This window comes from Mya arenaria, chromosome 4 (genome assembly GCF_026914265.1).
Source record: "Mya arenaria isolate MELC-2E11 chromosome 4, ASM2691426v1".
Taxonomy (NCBI): Eukaryota; Metazoa; Mollusca; class Bivalvia; order Myida; family Myidae; genus Mya; species Mya arenaria.
This window is the reverse complement of record NC_069125.1, coordinates 77364909-77392221: the sequence shown is the minus strand read 5'-3', so window position 1 is coordinate 77392221 and position 27313 is coordinate 77364909. Positions and strand designations below refer to the sequence as shown.

Genomic DNA, 27313 nt, shown 5'->3' with positions numbered 1-27313 from the left:
TCCAAGCTGGATCCAAGGGAGGCGCCCCTGCACACCATCCAAGCTGGATCCAAGTGAGGCGCCCCTTAACACCATCCAAGCTGGATCCAAGGGAGGCGCCCCCTTAACACCATCAGCAACCTCAGTAGCCTACAAGTCTATGGTGTTGCGGATAATATAATTAGGAAAATAAATGTGAATATATTTAATCTCTGACACTAATATACATAATAAAAGTTATTAAGTACAAAAGAATCACTTCCGGATTTCTCGAGACTCTAGACTAGTGATCAATGGCGAATGACATTATAAATATTAACATTGTAAACGTTATTTTACTCATTTTCACGATAGTGGACCATTCTACCAATTCGCATTAGCTTGTCATCATAAAATGATGATAGATGGTGATGGATGTTATTTGATAACATGAACACTAACAATAAAACTAAAACTTAATAAACATCATTGTCAATCTCAGAAAAGTATGACGAACCACCATACTACATCACTAATTTTAAGGTTAAATTAGTGTTTGCTTAATTAACACATCTTTTATTTGCAAGTTTTGTAAACATTCAAAGCACTGTTCTCAAAGTTATATAAACATTATAATCAATACCATGCACAAAGGCGGACCCTGCCCCGCTCCCCCCCCCCCCCAAAAAAAAAAAAAAAAAAACGTCAAAGTTTACTTGTTATGATAATATAATAGAAGAAAAAAAGTAATTTAATACGCTAAAAATGCATAATTTCGGATGTGTTAAAAGTTTCTTGAGGGTATACCCCAAAGCCAACTGCGAACACTGTAAACCAAGTAAATTTCGGTTCTTAGGGAGGGGCGCAAGACAAAAGCTAACGCACCTAAGTTAAACCCCTCTCCCAAGGTCAATTCCTAGATCCTCCCCTGATACATTTGCCCATATGCGAAATATCGCAATTGTTTTCATAACCCAGTTTATAACGTCGCATTCAGTGTCCCCCAAGTTTTCATGTGGCGTTTTTAGGAAAGGGTCGTAACTGATGTTGGAAAAACCCGTGGTCCAATCCCTTAATATATCACCCTTGTTGTATGAACATACAAACGATGTTATTCATTTTCTTTAGGGTGATTCATATGAGATACGTATTTTTTTGTACTTACGTGTCTCGTTTAAACGACTTGTTGTTGAAGCAAATGAATGGGAAAACCCTAGCTCTTTATATTCCTTGGTTGTTTTACGTGACCGGTGTAAGAGGTAGTAAACTCAAAATTCCCGTGTTCTGTCTTCGGAGCACCAGGCAAGGGTACAGCCACCCATCGGAGCACCAAGCAAGGGTACAGCCACCCATCGGAGCACCAGGCAAGGGTACAGCCACCCATCGGAGCACCAGGCAAGGGTACAACCACCCATCGGAGCACCAGGCAAGGGTACAGCCACCCATCGGAGCACCAGGCAATGGTACAGCCACCCATCGGAGCACCAGGCAAGGGTACAGCCACCCATCGGAGCACAAAGCAAGGGTACAACCACCCATCGGAGCACCAGGCAAGGGTACAGCCATCTACGCTTTTTATGAGATTTGACATTGTAATTATTAAAGGTGTCCGTCAGCAGACCTCGAACGCGGAGCCATGTGCTGTGTGAACTGGGTCGCTTCCGAATATATGTTCGGAAAACTTCAAAAATATCTTCGTTGTGACATAACAACTTTTATTGCATTTTAAATACATGTATATGCCCGTTTTTCATTCAACCTATGTTAGTTTTCCTTCAATCCATACTAGTTCGACTATGCCTGTACATACTTCTAAATATGTATAAATTACTAAATATGTTACCCTCTTGTTTAAATTTATGTTCTACATTATGTAAACTGTGATAAACATGTCATATAACATGACCCATGATTGGAAATAAAATATATCTTATCTAATATGTAGCCGTGACCTTGGACAATACATACTGGTTCAATGTAAAGACAGAGCTCTTATGTTTTGGTGTGAAGTTAAGATTTCCCGAACTCTTTTTTATCATTTATCTATATTTTGTAACAATGTTCACTCTGAAACACAAGACTTCTAAATAGGCCCAGCTACGCCCCTGCAAGTCATTTGTAAACGTAAATTTGTGCAAAAAAGAAGTGGGCAATATTACCTGCAGTTAGAGGTCTAGTTGATGGACTGGTAAGTAAATTTTGGCGAAAACATAACATTCAATAAAATAACGAACAAAATGTTGCTTCATGTTCTAGGTATGAAGTTGGCTGACATTGGTGGTCACGTATGACAACTGATCGCGCCCATTTTACATAATTTATAGCATCGATCATGACTTTTATAACGGGTACCCGCTTTATTCGCCCCAATCGCCATTAGCGACTTCATGAAAAGAAAGATGGACGCAGCAAGCAGGTTCAGTGTGTGTATGACTCGTGATAAATTACGTCATATATGCTTCGTCGGAAGGCCACATTTTGCTTAAAATGAACACTGATTTTTTTTTCTTGATATTAAATTTTTTGAATGAAACAAAGGGCAAATCTATGTCGATTACAGAGACCAACCTTAGTTTTATTACCAGAGTTCGATTAGGCTCAGGTGATTACTTTCTTAATGACGTAGTATTTATGACGCAATTTATCGGCACGTGGTACACACGCTGAGATTGTCGGTTGGTTGTGAACTGGATGCAGTGCAATCATCAGTGAGTGATGTCATTCAAGCACTGCCACATTAGAAGTTGTTTCAACCTTTTTATATCGATCGTGATGGAATATAATAAATGGCCGTCAGTTAACAGGTATTCGACAGTTTATCTCTATGTGAAAATAGTTACGGTCGGGTCACTGTTAACTTGTACATGTAAATTCATATCATGTGATGATGATACTCCGATTAAGTAAGCAGAAAAATAACATGGTTATAGACATTAACAACGTGAAATAGTTTTCGATCACGGATTATTGAGGTTGTGACACGTTTCAATCTATTGATCATCCATAAAGGTATTACATACTGTACGAATAGACCAATTACAACGGGCACTAATTCGTCATTGTGGTCAATCAGACACGATTGTACATGCATATATCTAAGACGCTTGAATAGAGCGGTTGTTTACGGGTCGAGTCACCTGGTCAATAATCCAGGTAGGCACACCATATATATTTAGAAAGTAACGACCGTAAACAGAGTCATATAGCATTAACCGCAACTGAGTCCTAGATTATAACATAGATTCATGTATGTTGGATAGAAAAAGGGACGATCTTGACTTGGATTTAATATCGTGAAAGTTTTGTAACCATGAAGTTGTGGGTGATAGTTGCAGTAGGATTATTAATTCATCTGGTGTTCTTTTTCTCCGTGTTTGAAGTGTTTTTTGCCACACCCCTAGTCACCGATTTGACTCCTCACAAGTCGCCGCTGCCGCCTCCAGCCAAAAGGCTGGTTTTCATTGTTGCCGACGGTTTAAGGGCCGACAAAATATTACAAATTCAGCCCGATGGAAAATCTGCAGCACCGTTTCTGAGGTAAATATTTTTTGGTTAATACACTTTGATATATTTTCCAGTTCTCGAGCAGTTTTGATATAAAGTCTTTGCTTTACATATATATATAATATATATATTTACTTTACATATATAATATATATATTTACTTTATAATTATTTTGAATTCCTGTCTGTTCATTAATTCCAAAGTAGTGGGGGGGGAGTCTAGCAGGGCACAAGGGCCCGTGCCCACATGTTGGCAATAAAATCACCTAATTTCTAAACTAATTGATACCTTAACAATCAAAATGCTTATATAATTATATGTATTTTCACTTTTATAAAGCAGACATTCCTATAAAAAATAACTATTTATATGTATAATTTATATATATATCGGATAGCTGTTCAGTGTTTCTTGTCCCATAAATGAACTCCAATGTGTTATAGCGTTAATATACAAACTATACTGTATTAATCTTTCAAACATTTTTTTTCTTTAAAAGACAAATTTTTACATTTCCAATACATCAAACCCAAACCATCAGTGAACTTATAAAGACCCTAAGACACCCAATCATTCCAGTATCGAGCAACAACCATTCTGTGCTGGTAAGAACTTAAGAAGCATTAAAACTTTATGTTTATGGTATGGAAAATATGAAGTATGTTTACCCATATATACCTGATGTTGCAGTTGAAATGGTATCCATGGCCATACCGATACTGATTATCAGCCATAAAACAGGGACAGACCTGTATGAATACTTTATGTATCTAATTGCAGTTATAAAGTCAGTTTATTCAAAGTCATGTATTTTTATTTTCATAACCATATTCAGTGCAACTTTATCAGACTAACAGTGGTCGAAATAAGCACAAGCCCGCAAGCCCTGCACTGGTAAAATGTCTTCTGGGCTTGCTCAAATTCTGAATTTTTATAGCGGGGGGGGGGGGGGGGTCACCCCAGAATAACGCCCAAGTTTAGGTTTTATTTAAATTTAAAAGAAAAAAGGTAAAAAATTATGCCCAATATGCATCATTTGGGATTAGAAATTGTTAAAAAAAAATTGGGGGAGAACCCCTGCATACATTTTAAACCAAATACATTTCTTCGGGTGCAATTAGTCAAATAGTTATGCCACTAAGTTATGCCCCTGTTAACGTCAAATACTGGATTCACCCCTGACTTATTTTTGCAACTGGTTAATCATTTTTTATGTGAAATTATTTTAATTACTCGACAAGAGATTTATGTTAGCAACGTTTTATTTCATTGAAGTTGCTTAAATTGAGGTTAATTCATTCCTTTTATGAACAATGACCAACCAGCAACTGGTAGATAGGCATATAGAATATAGTAAATACAAGCCTTAAATGATTTAATTTTTACTAGTGTGACTCCTTGGCAAGATAGAAAATATTCTGCAACATTTTTCAATAACTATTAAATTAACAATATAGCTAATTTCAACTTTTGTAGATGTTTTATCAGTCTTACAAGCATATGGCTCACATTGCACACTTTAAACTATATAAAATTGATGTCTGACAGTGTAAAAGCGGAATGAGTCCCTTTAAAGACTTCATTTCAGTTTGAATGATTTAACCTGAATCAAAAGAAAATATTGATTGCCTACTAGCACTGTATATTTTTATAAGGTATGCTAGTCAAAGCAGTCAGCTACAAAGGGAAATAATGGCACCATTGTTAGTGATCACGTTTAACTGAGTCACCAAACATTTTGAAATAATTGAGAAATTTCCTGTGCAAGTGTGAAAAAGTACATTTATTTATTAAATAAAACATAGTTTTTTGCTATTTATACAATATAACATTATTTTTCTTTGTTTACTTTTCTGTCTTCTTAAGGCATTTCCCCCTTGCGAAAAAGTGTTCATTTTTCCCAAAAGTTCATTCATATTTTCCCAAATACCGATTCCATTAATGAATAAAGATGCAATGTATTTCTTTCTTAAATAATGAACAAAATCTTGACAAGACAAGCTCTTTTACAGCATATTTTGTATTTCTCCAAAGCTGATATTTTTACCCGAAGTGCAAGGCACAGGCGGTAAAATTAATTCCCCCAAAAGAGTAAGACACTGATATATAATATGCTAATTGCTAAATTGTTGCAAATGAACTTTGTTTATCATTGTTTTGAAGAATTGAAATGATCACAGTTTCAGCGTTTATTGGACACAAAAGTATAATGATATTTATAACATACGTTGTAGATAATGACAAAAACTGTTTTCACATATATATATATATCTATTTACAAAAGCAATATCCTATTATTATACAAGAAAATAAAACCAATTTTATTACTTCCCACAGAAGTAGCTTAACTTTTAGCTTTTCTTGTCTTAATTTCATAGCACTATAAACATATATTAATTTTATATATATAGCTATTTTTGGTAAACACAATCTCTCTCTACTGACATCAAATTATTCCTCAATAATTTGAAGGATCTGAACAATCTCCTTTTTTTGTAAAAAGGGACTAGAGCCCCTTTACACCATGCCTAAGCATAGACACCATTCTGAAAAATAAAATTAAATATTTTGTCAAATATGTATACAGTGTTCTCAATAAAAACGGGCTGCCGGCCAAAATGGACGGTTCAAATGGCAATTGGGCCGATTCAAATCTGGAAAAATAAATTAATTTTATTTAGTAGAATAAGTAGTAGCTGTTTGGTTATTTTTCTATTTGAGACGGTTCAACCGAAACTTATTGAGAACCCTGAATATATACAGAGTAATGAGTTCATTGGAAACTGAAAAAAAAAGCAACAACATAAGAAATATATAACTTTTATTGCATTTCAGAATTGAAATATTTTTGAATATATCATCAACTGTGAAGTCACAAACCAATTCATTAATGTCAATAGTGTTCACAGAATCAGGATAATCATTGAGTAACATCGAAATTGCTGGGATGGGTGTTGTTGACATATTTCTAAAATGGTGAATAAATTCACCTCATCTGGCCAAATAAATCACAGCTTATATTAATTATGCTCTGAAGAGCGATGAATGATACACTAAAGAGTTGACCAACCAAAGCCTCTGTTGAGAGGGTACAATGAGACTGTCTCTTCGATGCTAAATCTTCGATGCTAAATAGTATTGTGATCGTGCTTTGTTTAACTGATTGCCGTGCACCTTTAAACAGTAGTATAAATAGGAAATACTATTTGGCAAATCTGATATAATTGAATACCCATATATTGATGAGTTTTGATAAACTTTTTATTTAAATGAAGTCAATGTTTGCAAGAAGTTATTTACATAAATATTTAATAATCTTTGGTTTCAATGCATATGGCAGATTTCACGTTTTGGTGACCAAAAAGTTCCCGGCGAATATTGATTTTTAAAATTTATTGCAGATTTGTGATTTCAACATAATCTTTTACAGCAATTTCTTATCTATCATATTTTAGAACATTTGCAATGATTTATTCATGCATTTTTATAAAAAAAAAAATTTTGTATCACCATACCATTTGTGCTAGTGTTACAATATTGCCGGTAAAAACTTGTTTTTTTTTAATATTTTGATCCAAAGAAGTATTTTGTCTTGCACTAAATGGTTCATTTATCTATAAAACAGATTGTACAGACAAAAAATAAAGATTGTTTCGTTTTTCTCAAATAAATTTATTGAAACAAACCCTAATTGGACAACAAGACAGAAAATGCTTTCTGCAAACATAGGTTTTCTTTTTATATCAGATCAGATAAGCTATAAACATAAATGTTTTGTTGTGGTAATATAAATGTCTCTAGTATGGTGCAATTATCATTACCTTTGATATTAAACATATATATTATAAATTGCTAATTGCAGTATGTGCTAGTGTTACCACAAAACAGAATGAGTAACATTAGCAGTATGTCACATTAGCAGTTGGACAGAATGTTTCACAACAAATTAAAATACAGACCTACCACAGACTGTTTGAGCTTGATACAGTATAAAACAAACTATATAAATGATTGACAAACACGGTCAATTGATAATCACAAAAATTCTTAATTCTGTCCAATAAATAACGATATCAAACACAAAAGCGGTATGAATTCAATATAAACTACGTACCTAATGAATGAATACTTACAAACGATAGTTTACAGACGACATTGTTATGTTCGAATAATTGACTCTGGGAAAGTCATCAAATTTCAACGATTTTCTTGCTTTATTAAGCGCTTGTCTTAATGCTAGCGTGACATAATGTTAACGTTACATCGAAGGACAGAATGAGCCAAACTTGGATTAAGTTTTTATCAACGGTATTCACCACTATTTTTATCATTTCAATGTCAACTGTGAACCAGTCCAATATAAAAGTAATCGCTACCCGGATGTTAACCCTCAGTCGGTGTAAATTATTCACGAATAGAAAAGGTGCTATCGTCATGCTAAAATGGGACAGAATCGATTTTGAGTAACATTAACACATTTTTAGACCTAAAAAACTTTATGATCGGGAATGACCAATTTCTTGTTACATGCAATACTGTTTTTATCCGACACGTAGTCTTTGTTTTCAGTGATTTAATAAAGGTGTGTTTAGGCTTAAAACAGTTAGCAGTGGATCATGTCTGCTAATGTTACACAACAATTCGAGGACAGATTACCGTAACGTTATCACCATGCACAATTACCGAAAATTTAAGTATATTACGAACGAAATGCAATCATTTTAGATATATTATTGTTTTAATTAACATTTCTTGCAAACATTATTCAACAGACAAGAATAAAATACTTACCAGATGTTACTGAAAAGCATCCTCAAAAAAGTGGTATATTTGTACCGGGAAGATTTTCTGTCTTTTTTGTCCTAAATATCGGCATATTTTTACATTTTTTTACCTTATTTAACACAATATTTTCATTATTTTAATACAAATCACTTCTATTAGGTGTTCTTATTGGGTTGGGAAAGGCAATTGCTGTATATATGACGTTGACATGCAATAACAATAAATGAAAGCAAATGGGCCAAATAATTGCCTTTTTTGTGAAATCTGCCATATGCAATCATCAGTCATTGAAATTAGACTTTCAGATGAACAAGCCCAAATTCTTATACTATTGCATGGAATCATATTTTTGAACAAGCTCTGCTATATAAAATTCAGAATTTGAGCAAGCCAAGAAGACATTTTACCAGTGTAGGGCTTGCGGGCTTGTGCTAATTTCGACCACTGAATCATGACACTTGTTTCAGAAAAATTATTCAAGAGAAGGGTGGATGGGGCATCTCACATGCAGCTGTTCCCACAGCAACCAGACCTGGCCATGTTGCCCTTACAGCGGGCTTTTATGAGGACCCCACCTCTGTGGCCAAAGGTAGGGACTTCTTTATATGTGTCTATATATATATATATATATATGTGTATATATATATGATATAAATAAATAACATAACATGGGTTTCATCTAATAATTTTTGCCAACTGGTTTCGCTTCATGCTCTTTGGGGCAATTAACAATAACAAACAGGCAAATAAAATTGCCCATGTAACTTTTTTTTTTTTTTTTTTTTGAACCATGACAAATCCACATACGGTATTTAAATAAAAATTATATTCCTAGGGAAATCTGGCTAATATATATATATTTTTGTGCACCTATAATTGCAATGCCCGGACTCAATGAAAATGTATGTGTGTGATTGCAGACCTGCAGGGGAAGGAAGTTGTGTTTGACACAGTGTTCAATGAGAGCCAGTACACGTGGTCCTGGGATACGCCCAAGTTCCTCGCCAAGGTCACCGGTGGTATGTTATTATACTCAGCTGGATTGTTGTTTCCATATGATATTAAGCAAATCTGTACTTTATTCAAAAGGTTGAGGGAATGATTTTATCTTAAAGGTAAGCATAAAAAGCTCTTCTTTTTTTACTCAATTTCGAAATATACCTTTTATAAATTTATCAGTGTATAACATATAATGTTGAAATCAATGTGTGTATGGCACATTGTGTCAAGTCCACTGTGGTAACAGTGGTGACAAAAATGTTAAATTGTAAATAAAAAAAAAGTTGGTCGAAATATAATATTTATCTGACGCCACATCATATCTGAAAGAATGAAAGAAGGTTGAACTGATGATGCTCAAATGACAGACAGATGACTCGTTATATCGGCCCGATAAAAGATCGGACTGACTGGTATCCATGGGCAAGCCGATATCGGAGAGATATCATTAAAATATCTATCCGATGTTTGAAATATATCAGTCTGATATCTATCACATATTGGATTGCTGCCTGTGAAAGGGTCAATTTCCTACAAAAGTATTTATTTTTTTTAAAGTGATTAAAATGAAAATGGATATTTTGTATCTGACATTTGTATATTCTATGTATTAAAGAGTGAAGCAGGGCCTTAAATTGTGTTTTCAATGTCAGAGTTTATTTATGCTGTAACAGAATATTTACATAATAGTTTCTATCTTCAAAAATGTTTGAAATTTTTATAGTGTTGAAAAAATGATTAGTATTAAAACTTAAAAGTATTTATTCAATTATCAGAGCAACAAGGATGCCTCCAGGCTAACAAAAGCTGGGCCAATAATAGCCATGTGCTATTTCATATTCAACATTTCAAAATGGCAGTTTTTTTTTTGTTATCTTTACTAGATAACCCTATTAAAAGGATATTGTAGGGTACAAGTCATTTAATACAGATGTAAACACTGGAAGATTATCATAAGAGACTGCTGGTATGTGATAAACTGTCATCATTATTTATTATTAATATTATCATAGTCCTCACTTAGATGAATGGTTGCAACGGTCGGTGACATTTACTAGCTGTTATTGTTTAACAATTTACCCCCATTGTCATGTAAAGGTCATGAGGCCGGTCATGAGGTGGAATGTTGGACAAACATTTGTGACAGTGCATTTCTGATGTTGGTCTAGTCCTAAATGCTTCATTTTAATGAAATACTCTTATACATGCTGCAAATGAATGACTAAAATATTATAACTACATGAAGTTGTCAAACATATTTGAGATATGTACCGGTAGTCTGAATTAAAAAAAAATTGCTGTAACTACAGGGCTTTTTCTATAGTACTCACGGGTCCGACCATCGGACCCATTCCCAAAGTAAAATATAAGATATTTTTCCCAATCTTCAGAAAAAAATCACAATATAAAAAAGAAATTTTTTTTTTTTTTTTTTTAGAAAGTCTTTTCCTGTACTGGTTCATTTTCAACATCCTAATAAATTATGTGATGTAAAGTTTCTTTGATAATTGAACTCGGAAATCATTGATTTTCATCACATTCAGAGATCTGTATGTAATATTATCTGTCATGATTTATTGCAATAGATATTTACACCCCAAAGATTGATATTTTTGTGCCTTTTATATGGAAAATATACTAATATTAAATCATTTCCTAATTCGCAGGAGACTAGACAGCTTTTTCTTTTAACTGTAAAATTTCCCAATTTCGTCATTTTTACGACGCAAAATTTCCCAAAATGGACAGAAAAAGCCCTGAACTATGTTAAGCCACTGGTCTTAATTTCTTTTAGTTTTTCCCATTCCCTTCCCAAAAGTTAATGTGGTACCTTTCCCCATCATTGTGCTGAAAAGATTAAAAGGAAAAGTCCTTTTTGTTGTCCAAAAACAGCAGTATTCCTTCTGCAGCCATTCTGTTTTGAGTGCAGAACAGTTGAATTGATGCTATTGGACCTTTTCTAAAGATTGAATAACAAATGTTTTAAATGTAGAGAAAGTACAATCAAATTAACATATTTCAATTAGCCATCTCCCCACACCCAAACCCCACCCCTGTGACCTTAAATAATTTTCTCCTGACCAACTGCTAGTGAAGTATTGTGTGTGTATTTCAGGGAACCAGGACCGGATGTTCTCAGATAAGTACCCAGGCCACATGAAGTACCTTGCTGGCATCAATGCTAAGGACATGGACACCTGGGTCTTTGATGAGTTTCAGGTACAATTACATTGACAAACTGCGAAACAAATTAAATAGAAATTGGAATGTGTTCAAGCTTGCAAAAATGTGTTGGATCAATTACTTCAACAATTTTTCGGAATTATTTTATTTTTGGGATACTGTTTGCAGCAATTTGCATGACACTTTTGTAAATATAATGGAAGCTTAATAGGGCCTCTCATTGGTAGTTGACATTCCTGATGGAAACAGAATATTTAACGAGGTTTTAGACATTGCTGTACCCGGGGTTTATTGATTAGTGATGATTTTTATAAGATAATCAATCCAGGTAGATTGGCTCTTACAATTCCTATTGGAAACCTGAGCTAGACTCATTGATCCAATTGAGCACATCTGATGGAGAGAATAAGCACCTTTTTGAAGAGGGTGGGAAGGAGGGCTAAAAATTTATTTAAAATATTGCCATTATTCAACTCAACTTTAGCACATTGAATTCACATGTTTAAGGAATAAAGACCTACACTGGTTTAATGATTATAAATAAAAAAAATCAATATAATCTGACAGGAGTGTAGTTAGACTGTTATAAATGTTAAACCTATGTTCAGTGTCAATGGCCTATTGCCTCCCAGTTTTAACCCATTTTGCAGTTTTTGCTTTTTTCTTTTGTAGCGGATGTAATGCATCTGCATATTTCTGTATTTCTAGCTACGCCCATGTTAATGATAGGCAAAAGTTTTGTTTATTTTTTTTCTGTTCTCATGAACATTAAGGAAAAATTGGCCTAGTTTTATTTATTAATTTCCTGGCATCTAATATTGTATAAAGTCATAATAATAAGTGGCATTATGGTTAACTTAATGAATAACAACGAAAAAGTAGGTGATTTTTGTAGGCAATTTTTTTATTTTTTTGGGGGGGGGGGGGTCATTCTAAAAATCTGGCCAGAAAAAGTTTGTACATGTATATATAGTTAAACATGGGAGCCAAGGACAAACATGCATATTCTAAATGACCATTCTGCAATTGCAGAAGCTGTTCCTAGAAGCAAAGGAGGACACTACTCTGCAGAGCAAGCTGTCAAATGAGAGAATCCTGTTCTTTCTCCATCTGGGAGGCCTTGACCACAGCGGCTACATTGTCCGACCTTCATCACCGTCAGTACCTCACAGTTGGGCTGCATTAATGGCCAAAGATGTCATGTTTTAAAATGACTGATGCTTTAATATTTGTAACTTAAAACATATTACTAGCAAGTTGTGTTTCAATATTTAAACACAATGTGTAATATTGTATATAGAAGACATTAGACAAGGTTTGCATTTTTTGAGCAGAATGAATGAAATAATTGTTCTTTATATCCGAAAGCCAGTATTGATTGATTAGCATCCACCTTAAGTATGTTGACTGAGTTATAATGTGGAACTCTATAGGAAAAAATACACACGCAGTAAATCAGAAAAGGGTAAACACACTATCTAGAGGAAATTATATAAGCAGTAAATCAGAAGAAGTTAAGAAATCTGCTTTAAACTGAAGTAAATAGATAAGAGCTTAAGTCAACAAAGTATGAAGTAAAAGTTACTGCACTTAACACATGAATTATTGAAATTATACACAGTTTAATAGCGCAAGTAATTAGTTATATTCTTTTAAACGTATATTCCATTCATGAGCATTGAGTATAAACTTAACTGTTGTCCAAACCTTACTTATTAGTTATTTTTATGGTACTTCTGGTCATGATTCTGATATGAAAATTAATTTTCTAAGAAAGCATTCTAATGTAGTATATATATAAGAAATAAACATGCACACTCTTTAAAATAGTAATATGTTTAAACAGCCCATGTTAGTAAGAAATTCTCGCTGACCAGTCCCATAGTGATATGGTGTGTAATCTCCCTGACCAGTCCTTTAGAGATATGGTGTGTAATCTCTCTGAACAGTCCCATAGTGATATGGTGTGTAATCTCCCTGACCAGTCCTTTAGAGGTACGGTGTGTAATCTCTCTGACCAGTCCTTTAGAGGTACGGTGTGTAATCTCCCTGACCAGTCCTTTAGAGGTACGGTGTGTAATCTCTCTGACCAGTCCTTTAGAGGTACGGTGTGTAATCTCTCTGACCAGTCCTTTAGAGGTACGGTGTGTAATCTCTCTGACCAGTCCTTTAGAGGTACGGTGTGTAATCTCTCTGACCAGTCCTTTAGAGGTACGGTGTGTAATCTCTCTGACCAGTCCTTTAGAGGTACGGTGTGTAATCTCTCTGACCAGTCCCATAGTGATATGGTGTGTAATCTCCCTGACCAGTCCTTTAGAGGTACGGTGTGTAATCTCCCTGACCAGTCCTTTAGAGGTATGGTGTGTAATCTCCCTGACCAGTCCTTTAGAGATATGGTGTGTAATCTCTCTGACCAGTCCCATAGTGATATGGTGTGTACGGTAATATATTCAGGTCTTATCTGGAGCACATCCGGTTTGTTGATGATGGGGTACAAAAGTTGGTCTCAACAATGGAGCAGCACTACGGCAGTGACGGCAAGACTGCCTACGTCTTTACTTCTGATCACGGCATGACAGATTGGGGTGAGGAGCAGTTAATAAGTGTTCACATTCATGAATAAGAAAGTTTTGACCAGTAAATATAGCATGGTTTGAAGTTGCATTGTAAAACACTATTTACGCAGGGTATGTATTAAAGTGACATTTGCAAGTAAACAAGATGAGTTTACACATGGTTTTATTCCATTGCTGTCCGGGAATGTACATTCGATGTACCAAATATTTATTGTAATGTTTAAAAGTTCATTAAACTTAATGCTGTATTGCTTCAATAATGTGTTATTGTGGGTTTATTTCAATTCAGTGTTCTGTACTACTTTTTGAACTATGAAATACGAGATTACTCATAAAGGTTTGATTTTTTGTCAGTGTGTAATTGTATACAAGCCAGGGGCTGATATTTGTACAGATTAAGTTCATTGTCATACTTAATGACCCAATGTGATATTGCTAAATATTTTCTTGAATGGAAGAGGATTATTGAAATGAATCAAATTGTCGGCCTAGATGCCAGAATATTATTGTATGATTTTTGTTGGAAGGACTTCAAATGACTATTATTTCCATGTCATTTTGTCTTAGTCATAATTCAGGCTTTGCAAGGGGCCCTTCTTTTTCTACTTTTCCCTACTTTTTTGTTAGGCTCCTATTTTTTCTTTAAAAAGCCCTACTATCCCTACTTTTTTGTGTAAATTGTTCGAGAAATAATAGAAAAGTTTCCACTAAATGCATTGATTGAAATAATCTAAATCTTGGTATTAATAAAAAGCTATTTCTAGTATTTTTATGCCCCCCTTTGAAGAAGACGGTATATTGCTTTGCACATGTCGGTCAGTCAGTCGGTAGGTCGGTCTGTCTGCCGGTCCGTCGGTAGACCAAAGCTTGTCCGAGTGATAACTCAATAATTCCTTGAGGTATGGTCATCAAACTTGACATTTAGGTTTTGGGTGAACAGTTGAAGACTCTTATGGATTTTGAGGTCATAGAGTCAAAGGTCATGGTCATAACTCTTATTCATCATTAAAATTTTGACATATTTACTTATTCCCTGCTGATAAGAGGATACGTTTTTATCTGCAAATATCAGTCATCATTTAAACATGATTAAAAACTATACCTACTATCCTCACACTTTGAATAAGTAAAACAGCCCTACTATCCGTACTTTTTGCTCTTAATATCCCTATTTTACCGTACTTTTAAAAAAAACACCACCTATATATATATCCCTACTTTTTTGTTATTGGTCATTTGAAAGCCTGCATAATTAGTCAATTGTATAATTGTTAGATATTATATAATCACTTAAGTGTCTATTTCCTGTGCATAAACCAGTACTGTGGTGGGGATGGAACCCACACTTAGGGTAAGAGGTGAACTTCTATACCACAAGACTACGTTCTACCTCAAAACAGTTGATACATTTACAAGTACAGTTTTGAGACTATTGAAGTTACCACAAAGATCATTATAAGAAACAGACCTCTGGTCATTGTTATATGAAGATGTGCATATTTTTGCAGGAGCCCATGGGGATGGAACTGCAGATGAAACCCTTACCCCACTCATTGTTTGGGGCCCTGGTCTCAGAAAACCTTCCACTGAAACTACCAAGTATGCTGACGGGCTCTCAGAAGGTAAAAACATATATTTGTACTATGCCTTGATTATTGTTTTTTTTAACTAATATGTAAGATAATGTATGAAATTCAAAAATTTGGCAAACTTAATGTCTTTGTCATATATTAATTTAAGAGCTAATGACACAACTGACTTTTATGGCTAGACCACCTTAATTAATATCATCCAGTTTTAAAAAATGTGTTTTGTGATTTTCAGCCTGGGGTTTGCAGGATATCAGGCGTACAGATATTAACCAGGCGAGCATGGCCGGCCTGCTGGCAGCACTTGTTGGTATTCCCTTTCCCAAAAATGCAGTGGTGAGTTTCCTAATTCTAAACATTTATGTCTACAAGTGGGACCATGCTTCACCATAACCCCATACTGCAACTGGCCAACTTAATGTGTCAAAGTGGGGCCATGCTGTATCATAATATGCTGGGAAACTGGAATGATATGGTAGTGTCATGGTTAAACAATTAAGAACATAACAATAAGGCGTTCAATTCATTCCATTGTGGATTTGTTTCTGTTCAGAAGAAGGCATGGGGCTCGTTCAAAAGGCCCTTTAAACTATACACTTAAGTACAGCAGTGTGTTCAGTTGTTTGCGGTGAACGTTTGCTGTTTGGTTCCCCGCTTGCAGTGTATGCTTGGGTTGCTTACTGAGTGTTGTATTCTACCCAACAAAATTAAATCAGTCTTCACTATGGGCCAAACTGTTTTAGTGCACATAAGCTAGGCTTCAATGTAGTACAGTCACACAAGACTGTTTACAAATTTAAACCTGTTGTATAAGTTTGCTTTTTGGAGACATTGACAGCCACTGAGGCAGTAACTTTCTTATGGTATCAATTTATCTAGCAGATAGGCAATATTATATTACGTCTTTCATGTAGAGTTTTGATACATTTTTCTCTACATTTTGATGTATTTGCAAAACTTTGCCATTACCTGAATAGTTTTCAAATACATTTAAATACTTCATCAAAACAGATAGAAATGTGTGACAAATAACTTTTTATTTCCTTGATCACAAGAAGTAGCTTACAATCAAAATTATAACACTATCTTTCAGATCAATATATTTTATTGAACGGAAAGAAGCATGTTTAGGTTATTTATATATAGCATTTGCTTCATAATAAAGGGAGGACTGTTTACGGGTTTGTCATGGCAGTGACGGCAAACTGTGACTGGGTTTGAGAATGGGAACAGTCAGTTTGTTTGGAAGCCTACATACTGGGCCGTCACATTATTTAATGCGCTGAGACAATTGGCACTGATGGCTCTGATGTCAATTTGAGGGATGAAAGCGAAAAGGTTCAATCTTCTACTTTATATTTAATGTCACTAAGAACCTTTTCGCATTCATCCCTCGTATTGTTCTAATTATTGTTCTAATTATACATCTGAATAAAGACATAGATATAAATACTTTAATAAGATTATAAAACACATAAGCTTCTTACTTACTGACATTTTCAAATTTGTAACACAGAATACTTTTAATCCCCTCTATTTTTCATAACAGTATTTTTTATTCATATGTGTTTTTTATTTGGATTTTATTGTTGCTATTTTCATATTTTTGGTTTAATTCCATTCTTAGTTTTCATAGAATTTGACTTGAAATTAAGCCATTTTTTCACTTAGTTAAATTCTTTCATTAAGATGCTTTATGAATACAGCTTGTGGTTTCTTAATTACATGTTTTTATATGAACTTACCCTGCCGGTTACAGTAATGTTCTGCAAACCAGACATTATGATAATATGTAAACTCCAGTAATTGCTTGCCAATGTCAGTACACCATGACTGTATTGCTTGCCAATGTCAGCACAGCATGACTGTATTGCTTGCCACTGTCAGTACAGCATGAGTGTATTGCTTGCCAATGTAGTACAGCATGAGTGTATTGCTTGCCAATGTAGTACAGCATGAGTGTATTGCTTGCCAATGTAGTACAGCATGAGTGTATTGCTTGCCAATGTCAGTACAACATGAGTGTATTGCTTGCCAATGTAGTACAACATGAGTGTATTGCTTGCCAATGTCGGTACAGCATGAATGTATTGCTTGCCAATGTCAGTACAGCATGAGTGTATTGCATGCCAATGTAGTACAGCATGAGTGTATTGCTTGCCAATGTAGTACAACATGAGTGTATTGCTTGCCAATGTAGTACAGCATGAGTGTGTTGCTTGCCAATGTAGTACAGCATGACTGTGTTGCTTGCCAATGTCAGTACAGCATGAGTGTATTGCTTGCCAATGTCAGTACAGCATGAGTGTATTGCTTGCCAATGTCAGTACAGCACGACTGTATTGCTTGCCAATGTTAGTACAGCACGACTGTATTGCTTGCCAATGTAGTACAGCATGAGTGTATTGCTTGCCAATGTCAGTACAGCATGAGTGTATTGCTTGCCAATGTCAGTACAGCCTAACCGTATTGCTTGCCAATGTCAGTACAGCCTGACTGTATTGCTTGCCAATGTCTGTTGTAGTGTAATTTAATCCTGCAAACATTTTTTTATTTATTTTTCAAATGAAAAGACAGTGATTTAAAAAAAATATCTCAAATATATTGTCTTATAACTGCTTACTTAGTGGATTGTTAGGGAAGGTTGACATCCTTAGCCAAGCGTAAAATTGTTCTGATAAAGTGCTTTAACAATATTTACAATATAACCAGTTGACCCACAATACATACCTCATGTTTAATACTTAAGAATTGGGGTAAGATGATATTTTATCGCTGAGAGCACGATCTTATCTATGTTAAGAACAAGAAGGGTTAAATTTACTTCATTCACTCCTCAGACCTTTTAATCATGAGGATTTTACCCCTTATTCCATCACCTTGTGTCATAAAGATGATCGAGTTGTGACATTTAGAGTGAACATTGTATTTTTATTCTAATTTATTCTGAATCTTACCGAAGTTTATACTTCTTTTCTACCAATTCCAAACATAATTTATGAGACAAAACAAACTAAATAAGTACTGGATTGAAAAAGGCTGGTTTAAGTTCACCGCAAGATTTATTAATGTGATTTAAATGGTTATCATTTAACCGTATAGTGAATGTTAAAAGTCCCATAAAGTTGGGCAGACATCAACGTCCCATTTGCGGGGAAATATTATTCGATTGGTCCCAAAAATATTTTTTGTTATTTTAAAAAGGGACATTAAGAGCAGACATTGGTACATAGTCATACACATCAACATTTTAATAAACAGCATCAGTGGGTGTTACCTTTTCAAAAGTATTTAATGTATAACATATTTATATGGATACCAGAACCAAGTTACCCTTCAAACCTTTCAAACAATTATATATCAGCATATTCATAATTTATAATGAAGAGATTGAGTCAGTGATCTATGGCATTTGTGAAATATAATCATTTTTTTGGCTCGACTATTCGAAGAATAAGGAGAGCTATACTTCTCACCCAAGCGTCACACCTTGGTTAAGGTTTTGCATGTAAGCACCTTTAAGTCATAATCTCAGTAAATGCATCATGTATTGCATTGAAACTTTAGATATCCATTCCCAACTATCTAACCTACTTAATTAATGAAGTTAGATAACACTTATTTGAATTTAATGCAAACAATGGGCCTTTATTATTTGACTTAGAAATTCTGGTTAAGGTTTTGCATGTATAAGCACACATATGTTAATATTTCAGCAACTACTTAATGTATTGCATTAAGACTTTATACAATGGTACTCAACCATCCAACCTACTTAATTAACCAAGTTAGATAACACTTGTTTGCATTTAATGCAAATAATTGCCCTTTATTATTCGACTTAGAAATTCTGGTTAAGGTTTTGCATGTTAGCACACATAGGTTTATATCTCAGCAACTACTTGATGTATTGCAATGAGACTTTATACAATGATACTTAACCATCCAACCTACTTAATTAACCAAATTAGATAACTCTAGTTTGCATTTAATGCAAAATAAATGCCCTTTGTTATTCAACATAGAAATTCTTGTTAATATTTTGCATGTAACCACATTTTAGTCAATATCTCAGCAAATACATCATGCATTGCATTGAAACTTTAGATATGTATTCCTAACTATCTAACCTACTAAATTAATGAAGTTAGATAACCCTTTGTAAATTAATGCAAATTATGGGCCTTTATTATTTGACTTGGAAGTTCTGGTTAAGGTTTTGCATGTAAGCACACATAGGTTAATATCTCAGCAACTACTTCATGTATTGCAATGAGACTTTATACAACGGTACTCAACCACCCAACCTACTTGAATAACCAAGTTAGATAACTGTATTTTGCAAATAATAGCCCTTTATTTCAGGTTAAAATTTTGTATGTAACAACATTTATGTTAATATCTTAGCAAATACATCATGTATTGCATTGAAATCTAATCTAATTTTACAGTGATCCATGTTTCGGCAAAACTTTTCAATCCTTACAATGAAAAGCAGCGGAATTGTCGAGCGCGCTGTCTATGTGTCTTGTTAAATGAACTATAGTACAATGTAATAATATTTTCAGTAATACCTGTAATAAACTCTTGTGTAACAGTGTCATGTTTTGTTTTGTCTATGATTTACTGAGCTGTACATTAAAGTGTAACCTTTATTAAGAATATAATACAAAAACAAATGTTTGATGCAGGCTCATGTTTAAACATTATTTTAAGATCCAGCTTTATACAGAAGAACATGCTGTTTCATGCTAAACTAGAGCTAGTTGTATTTAATGTGTGAGTGAACGTTAAATAAAATCAAACACTTGTTCTGTCTAAAACATGATAATCTTACATTGAAATGTTTGAAAAGTACATTTATGCTATTACAGCTTGCAGATAGTTAAAGATTTAATAGGATATTTATTTTTTACATGAAATGAATGTTCTCTTTTCTAAAGATGCCTCCTTTCTGAACTAAAGAATTAATTTTAATATTAGCGTATTTGCTTTGATCACTTAATCCTGTATTTAAAGATTGCGCCAACAAAAAATGGGCACGTTAATGCTCTTCATTTGGTCGGTATGTTATCTTGGCGATAACTGTATCAGTGCTTATGAAATTGGGTAGATCCCTTAAATGACAAGTAAAATATTCACAATGATGTACTGGCTCTGTATTCAAGAACATCTTGAGTCTGAGATTGAGAGGCTTTATATTTGTTATCATTAAAGTCAAATGATAAAAGCATGACAATGCATTAAAATTAAAACAAAAGCAAAAAAGTTTTGGCATCAATCTTTATTGTGTGCTTTTAAGCAGGCTTTAAAGGCCAATATGATACTGACATGACATTATGTCACATTTTAAATTGTGACTGTGGAGTAAATGCACAAAGTCTGCCATTGTTGATGCTCATGATGGGCAAATTATCCTCCCCTCAGTTAGTTAACTCGAGACCATTATCTTTGCTTGTGGCTTTCTGAATTGTGATAAAATTGGTTAGGGTTTTCCAATTTGAGTGGAGTAGATTTTTCAAGCTGTATTCATTTTCTTTATTTCGGTATCATAGACATATGATATTGAGAGTGCTACAGATACATGTATTATATTTAAGACCTGTTTCTATGAATGCTGAAAATAAGTCAAGTGTAATGGAGATCTTATTGCCCCCCGGCCGTGTAATCATGACATTATAAGGAACCAGATCTGATACTTAAATGTAATAAAAATCAACTTGAATTGATTGCCAATAATTAAGACAGCAGAAGTAAGGATAAACACTTCCCAGTATTCTTGGACAGTTTCAGGCTTGAATCAATTGAATTAAACTGGAGACCACAAGAAAAATCGTTGTAATGGTAAAATTCTGGTCTGTTTCCTTAACTTTGTATGTTTGTATTATTTTTATTTTCTTGCGACCTAAGTCATTGTAGAAGTTTGTTGATGTCCATTGTGTATTTGACTTATATCAACCAACAGGTTGTCTGTGGTATTTCACAGGAGAACGTCATAGTTATTCTGAAGTTAAACTTTGTGTGACCAATTGTTTAATAAATATTATATTGTTGTTTTTATTAAAAAATGGAAAATCTGATTCTTTGACAGCTAGGAAATACAGATTTAAACATATGCCCATAGGAGGCATTTCAAATTGCTTTGTCAACAATATCACATGCTTTAACTTCATCACTGTCATCTTGTTTAATGACTATCACGTCATTGGCCATGTGACGCTAATTATCTTTCAAGTGAAGTCTTTTTAACACAAATAAGACTTGTTGACATTAAATTATTCTCTGTCTGTCTTGGAATTGATTATCAAACACCATTGCCAGGCATTTTGCTGGGAATAGACTCTTCTTGTAAATGTTTTTTTAACGTAGATGAGGTGACTTATATAACTAGACTATGAGCGCGCTTGACAAGTATAGTTATAGTCACTGTTAAAGCCTTACCTATAATGATCATGATGATTGTAGCCGGGCGATAATGAGCCCGAGGGAGAATGAACTGTGGCAATTTCTCCTACATCATTATTGTTATCTGTAAACATCATGTGCTGTGTTTCCACCAGCAGTTATCTCTTTGTTACATGCAGTAAATCAATTTCACTTCATTTAAAAAAGCAACAACAGACAATAACTGTCATGTGTGTTTTGATCACACTGTCACATTTGTGGAATCAAACCATTACATGATACAAAACAATATACATCAATGTTATAAAACAGTACTGTCACTGTGTATTTTCTTTTCTTTTCTAAAACACACTTATTTTTTAGGATTTTACTGGTTCTTAATGGCTGTGCAGATGAGAAAGCTTAATATATTAATAAGTCCCATGTTTAGGACTATCGCCCTTCAATGTGTGGTTTCTTGTGCAGTGGCTTAAGCAATGTCCTTGAATGAATGTCACTGTAAGACTGATAAGTATGCCAGTTTTTAAAATTGAAGAGCTAACAGCATTATGAGAAATCTTGAGTAAATTAAGATTGAATGTTATGTATTTTGACTTCAGTATGTGTTCGTTACAGTTGCCCATGCCAGACAATGTGTTTGATGTGAGTGATGAAGAGATGGCTCAGATGTTGTATGCTAACCTCCAGCAGCTCCTGGCCCAGGTTCAGGTATGTGCTCACTTACTGAATCATATCACACAGTAATTTGTTTCACCAAGTAATGTCTTACTAAAACAGTAAGTGGTATTGGCATTGAATGGTTGTGCTATGTTGTATTGCTATGAGTAGCATTATATTTTAAACAAACGTAATGTAACATACAGAACTCTATGTTACTTTTCATGAGTCTTGTTAAATGAGCATGTTGTCTTTATAAATTATATAGGGCATGCGTGAGGAGCGTGAGACGAGGTCCATCAAGTTTGCCTTCACTCCCTTCCAGCCCCTCTCCGCCGGAACTCTGGTAAGCCTGCCTTGCACACTAAAAGTCATGGGTTGAATGCAAATGGTCTCACAAATACCTGTTTCTATCCACTTCAGGAAACAGTGAAACCAGGGTTGATCTCATAAGCTACAAATCTATCAGATTTGGTCACAAGCAAAAGAAATAAGTGAAACTGAATCCTGGTTGGCCGGGGTATGGAACCTCAATTTAATAAGAGGCCTGTTTATATAATTGAAACTTTATTGTAAAGCCTTAACATTGAACAAATCATAAACCTTATGGGTATATCCAGCCTGTGTTATATGTGTATTTTTATTGTATGAAGGAGTTTTACTTTATAGAAGCAATAATGTTATTAAGCTATAATCTGTTGTTGTAAAGATAATGGTGTTTGTTTTCAGGAAGATATTAAAGACAGGATATCTCGACAGCTTGCCAGTAAGCAGTTCAAGGAAGCAGTAAGTTCACAATTGTCATCTTGGTTTTGTTTCACAATTAACCAAATGAAAAACATGTACGGTATTATATAGACACCTTATATATAATAAGTATATCAATAATAAATCTGGAGGCATTATTAGTTCATTATTTTGAGAAAACAGTACTGTATTTTAGTACACATTACAGATGATTAAAGATAATTAACATTTTGCTCAGATAGCATTAAAGTGCTTCTCAGGAAAACCCTAGAATGTTCCAAGAAAAACAATATTGATTTTAAGTTAACAGTATCTCTATGGCAATTTTTTTGATCTCTCCTTTACCATTAAATGAATGTGAACACTTTCAATATCATAAGCAAGCGCCTGACATGATAATGTGGTGTTGGTTGACAGGAGTATCAGGTGTGTGAGTGGTGTTTTGTTTGCTTGTAGATACAGGAGTGCCAACAAAGCATCAGCCTGGCTCTGAGAGGCATCCGATACTACACAACATATGACCGAAACCATTTGTGGTGAGTTGTCCATCAGAAAGGAGTCCTTACTAGCCAAGATATTGAATATTAAATTTTTAATAGCAAGTATATTTTTTTTACCTGTATTAATTAAACATGTTTGAAACTAATTGCTTCTGCCAATGTCTGACTAAAAATGTATCAAGCAGATGATTTTTTAAATTTAAGCAAGTGTAATTTTTAAGTTGTCATTTCGCAGAAAAAGGTAGAGGTATTGAAAAAACTTTGAAGTCAGCGTCTGTGTCCCAAAATTGATCGTTGCCCATAAAAAACATTCAAGTCATTTACATGCTTCAAATAGCCATTCAAGACATTTAAATGCTTTAAATAGCCATTCAAGACATTTACATGCTTCAGATAGCCATTCAAATCATTTACATGCTTAATAGCCATTCAAGATGTATACATGCTTAATAGCCATTGAAGTCACTCACATGCTTCAAATAGCCATTCAAGTCATTTACATGCTTAATAGCCATTGAAGTCATTCACATGCTTCAAATAGCCATTGAAGTCATTTACATGCTTAATAGCCATTCAAGACATTCACATGCTTAATAGCCATTCAAGTCATTTACATGCTTAATAGCCATTCAAGTCATTCACATGCTTAATAGCCATTCATGTCATTCACATGCTTAATAGCCATTCAAGACATTCACATGCTTAATAGCCATTCAAGACATTCACATGCTTAATAGCCATTCAAGACATTCACATCTTAATAGCCATTCAAGTCATTCACATTTTTAATAGCCATTCATGTCATTCACATGCTTAATAGCCATTCAAGTCATTTACATGCTTAATAGCCATTCAAGACATTCACATGCTCAGGGATAATTCTATGTAAGATTTTAAATGAGAGAATTGCTCCCATTTGTCCGAAGTTGGTGAGAGAATTTTAATTTCAGTGAGATTTTTATAATACATGGATAACGCAGTGAAAAATTAATGCATAACAGTAACTTTATTCATAAATATCAATATGGTATATTTACAAATTTACAATATATAGATATATAGATATGATATATACATTTGTTTGACTAGAAGAAAACACTTGTTAACAGTTCCGACATCATGAACATTCATACTCATCATACTTGAGCAAAAAATAGGATTTAGCCATTTTAGCTGATAGGTGCATTGACTTTTTTGGGGGGAGATGAAGGCTTTCCATTTTTGTTTTCATCTGAAGCTGGTATTTTATTTTGGTCCAGAGACTTTTTTCAAGGAATGCAAACATTGTCTGATTTGACATTTTGACGCTTCCGATATTGTAGACGCCTTTAAAATGCAGTGGTAACCCATGTAAACAAAATTATTCCGGGTCGCAAAAACGCTTGAAAACAAGTGCGTGGACGATATCGATTAAAACATTGGATAACACAAATGCGTTCAATGTAGGGGAGGCAATTCGTCCGTAATTCAATTAATATAAACAAAAAGCCATCAGCGATTACGATGCTTTATTTTGAAAAACAACAAAGGGAAAAGACGCAAAATACACAAACTGCGATCAAGCGCGAGAATATCTCGCATTTATATGATTTGGATGCGATTTGAGCGATTTTTATGCGAGAAATCGCGGAAATCACTTACTAGAATTATCCCTGCATGCTTAATAGCCATTCAAGTCATTTACATGCTTAATAGCCATTGAAGACATTTACATGCTTAATAGCCATTCAATACATTTACATGCTTAATAGCCATTCAAGTCATTTACATGTTTAATAGCCATTCAAGTCATTTACATGCTTAATAGCCATTCAAGTCATTTACATGCTTAATAGCCATTCAAGTCATTTATATGCTTAAAGCTGCACTCTCACAAATTGAACGTTTTGACAACTTTTTAGCTCACCTGTCACGTAGTGACAAGGTGAGCTTTTGTGATCACTCTTCGTCCGTCGTCCGTCCGTCCGTCCGTCCGTCCGTCCGTTCACAATTGCTTGTGAACACAATAGAGGTCACAATTTTGACCTAATCTTTATGAAACTTGGTCAAACTGATCATCTCTATAAAATCTAGGTCAAGTTCGATATTGGATCATCTGGGGTCAAAAACTAGGTCACTAGGTCAATTAGTAGAAAAACCTTGTGAACACAATAGAGGTCACAATTTTAGCCTAATCTCAATGCAAATTGGTCAGAATGGTCATCTCTATAAAATCTAGGTCAAGTTCGATATTGGGTCATCCGCGGTCAATAATTAGGTCACTAGGTCAATTAGTAGAAAAACCTTGTGAACACAATAGAGGTCACAATTTTAGCCTAATCTCAATGCAACTTGGTCAGAATGATCATCTCTATAAAATGTAGGTCAAGTTCGATATTGGGTCATCCGCGGTCAACAACTAGGTCACTAGGTCAATTAGTACAAAAACCTTGTGAACACAATAGAGGTCACAATTTTAGCCTAATCTCAATGCAAGTTGGTCAGAATAATCATCTCTATAAAATCTAGGTCAAGTTCGATATTGGGTCATCCGCAGTCAATAACTAGGTCACTAGGTCAATTATTAGAAAAACCTTGTGAACACAACAGAGGTCACAATTTTGACCTAATCTTTATGAAACTTGGTCAGACTGATCATCACTATAAAATCTAGGTCAAGTTCGATATTGGGTCATCTGGGGTCAAAAACTAGGTCAGTAGGTCAATTAGTAGAAATACCTTGTGAACACATTAGAGGTCACAATTTTAGCCTAATCTCAATGCAACTTGGTCAGAATGATCATCTCTATAAAATCTAGGTCAAGTTCGATATTGGGTCATCCGCGGTCAATAACTAGGTCACTAGGTCAATTAGTAGAAAAACCTTGTGAACACAATAGAGGTCACAATTTTAGCCTAATCTCAATGCAAATTGGTCAGAATGATCATCGCTGTAAAATGTATGTCAAGTTTGATATTGGGTCATTCACGGTCAATAACTAGGTCACTAGGTCAATTAGTACAAAAACCTTGTGAACACAATAGAGGTCACAATTTTAGCCTAATCTCAATGCAACTTGGTCAGAATGTTCATCTCTATAAAATCTAGGTCAAGTTCGATATTGGGTCATCCGCGGTCAATAACTAGGTCACTAGGTCAATTAGTACAAAAACCTTGTGAAAACAATAGAGGTCACAATTTTAGGCTAATCTTAATGCAACTTGGTCAGAATGATCATCTCTATAAAATCTGGGTCAAGTTCGATATTGGGTCATACGCAGTCAATAACTAGGTCACTAGGTCAATTATTAGAAAAACCTTGTGAACAAAATAGAGGTCACAATTTTAGCCTTATCTTAATGAAACTTGGTCAGAATGATCATCTTAACATAAGCTAGGTCAAGTTCCATATTGGGTCAACCCAGGTC

At 34.4% G+C, this 27313-nt stretch overlaps 1 protein-coding gene across 2 annotated transcripts in view; it reads left to right on the top strand.

Annotated features, from left to right (window-relative positions):
- The first annotated feature begins 2667 nt into the window (after positions 1–2667).
- LOC128231147 (GPI ethanolamine phosphate transferase 1-like) overlaps positions 2668–27313 on the top strand; it is a 51644-nt gene continuing 26998 nt past the window's right edge. For both annotated transcript variants that reach the window (XM_052943602.1, XM_052943603.1), the window contains exons 1-12: positions 2668–3495; positions 8716–8837; positions 9169–9267; positions 11364–11467; positions 12464–12588; positions 13886–14016; positions 15516–15629; positions 15832–15932; positions 22617–22709; positions 22927–23004; positions 23388–23444; positions 23862–23941. In XM_052943602.1, coding sequence (XP_052799562.1) covers positions 3269–3495; positions 8716–8837; positions 9169–9267; positions 11364–11467; positions 12464–12588; positions 13886–14016; positions 15516–15629; positions 15832–15932; positions 22617–22709; positions 22927–23004; positions 23388–23444; positions 23862–23941 — 1331 coding nt within the window. In that variant the 5' untranslated portion in view covers positions 2668–3268. The remainder of the gene's footprint in view (positions 3496–8715; positions 8838–9168; positions 9268–11363; positions 11468–12463; positions 12589–13885; positions 14017–15515; positions 15630–15831; positions 15933–22616; positions 22710–22926; positions 23005–23387; positions 23445–23861; positions 23942–27313) is intronic.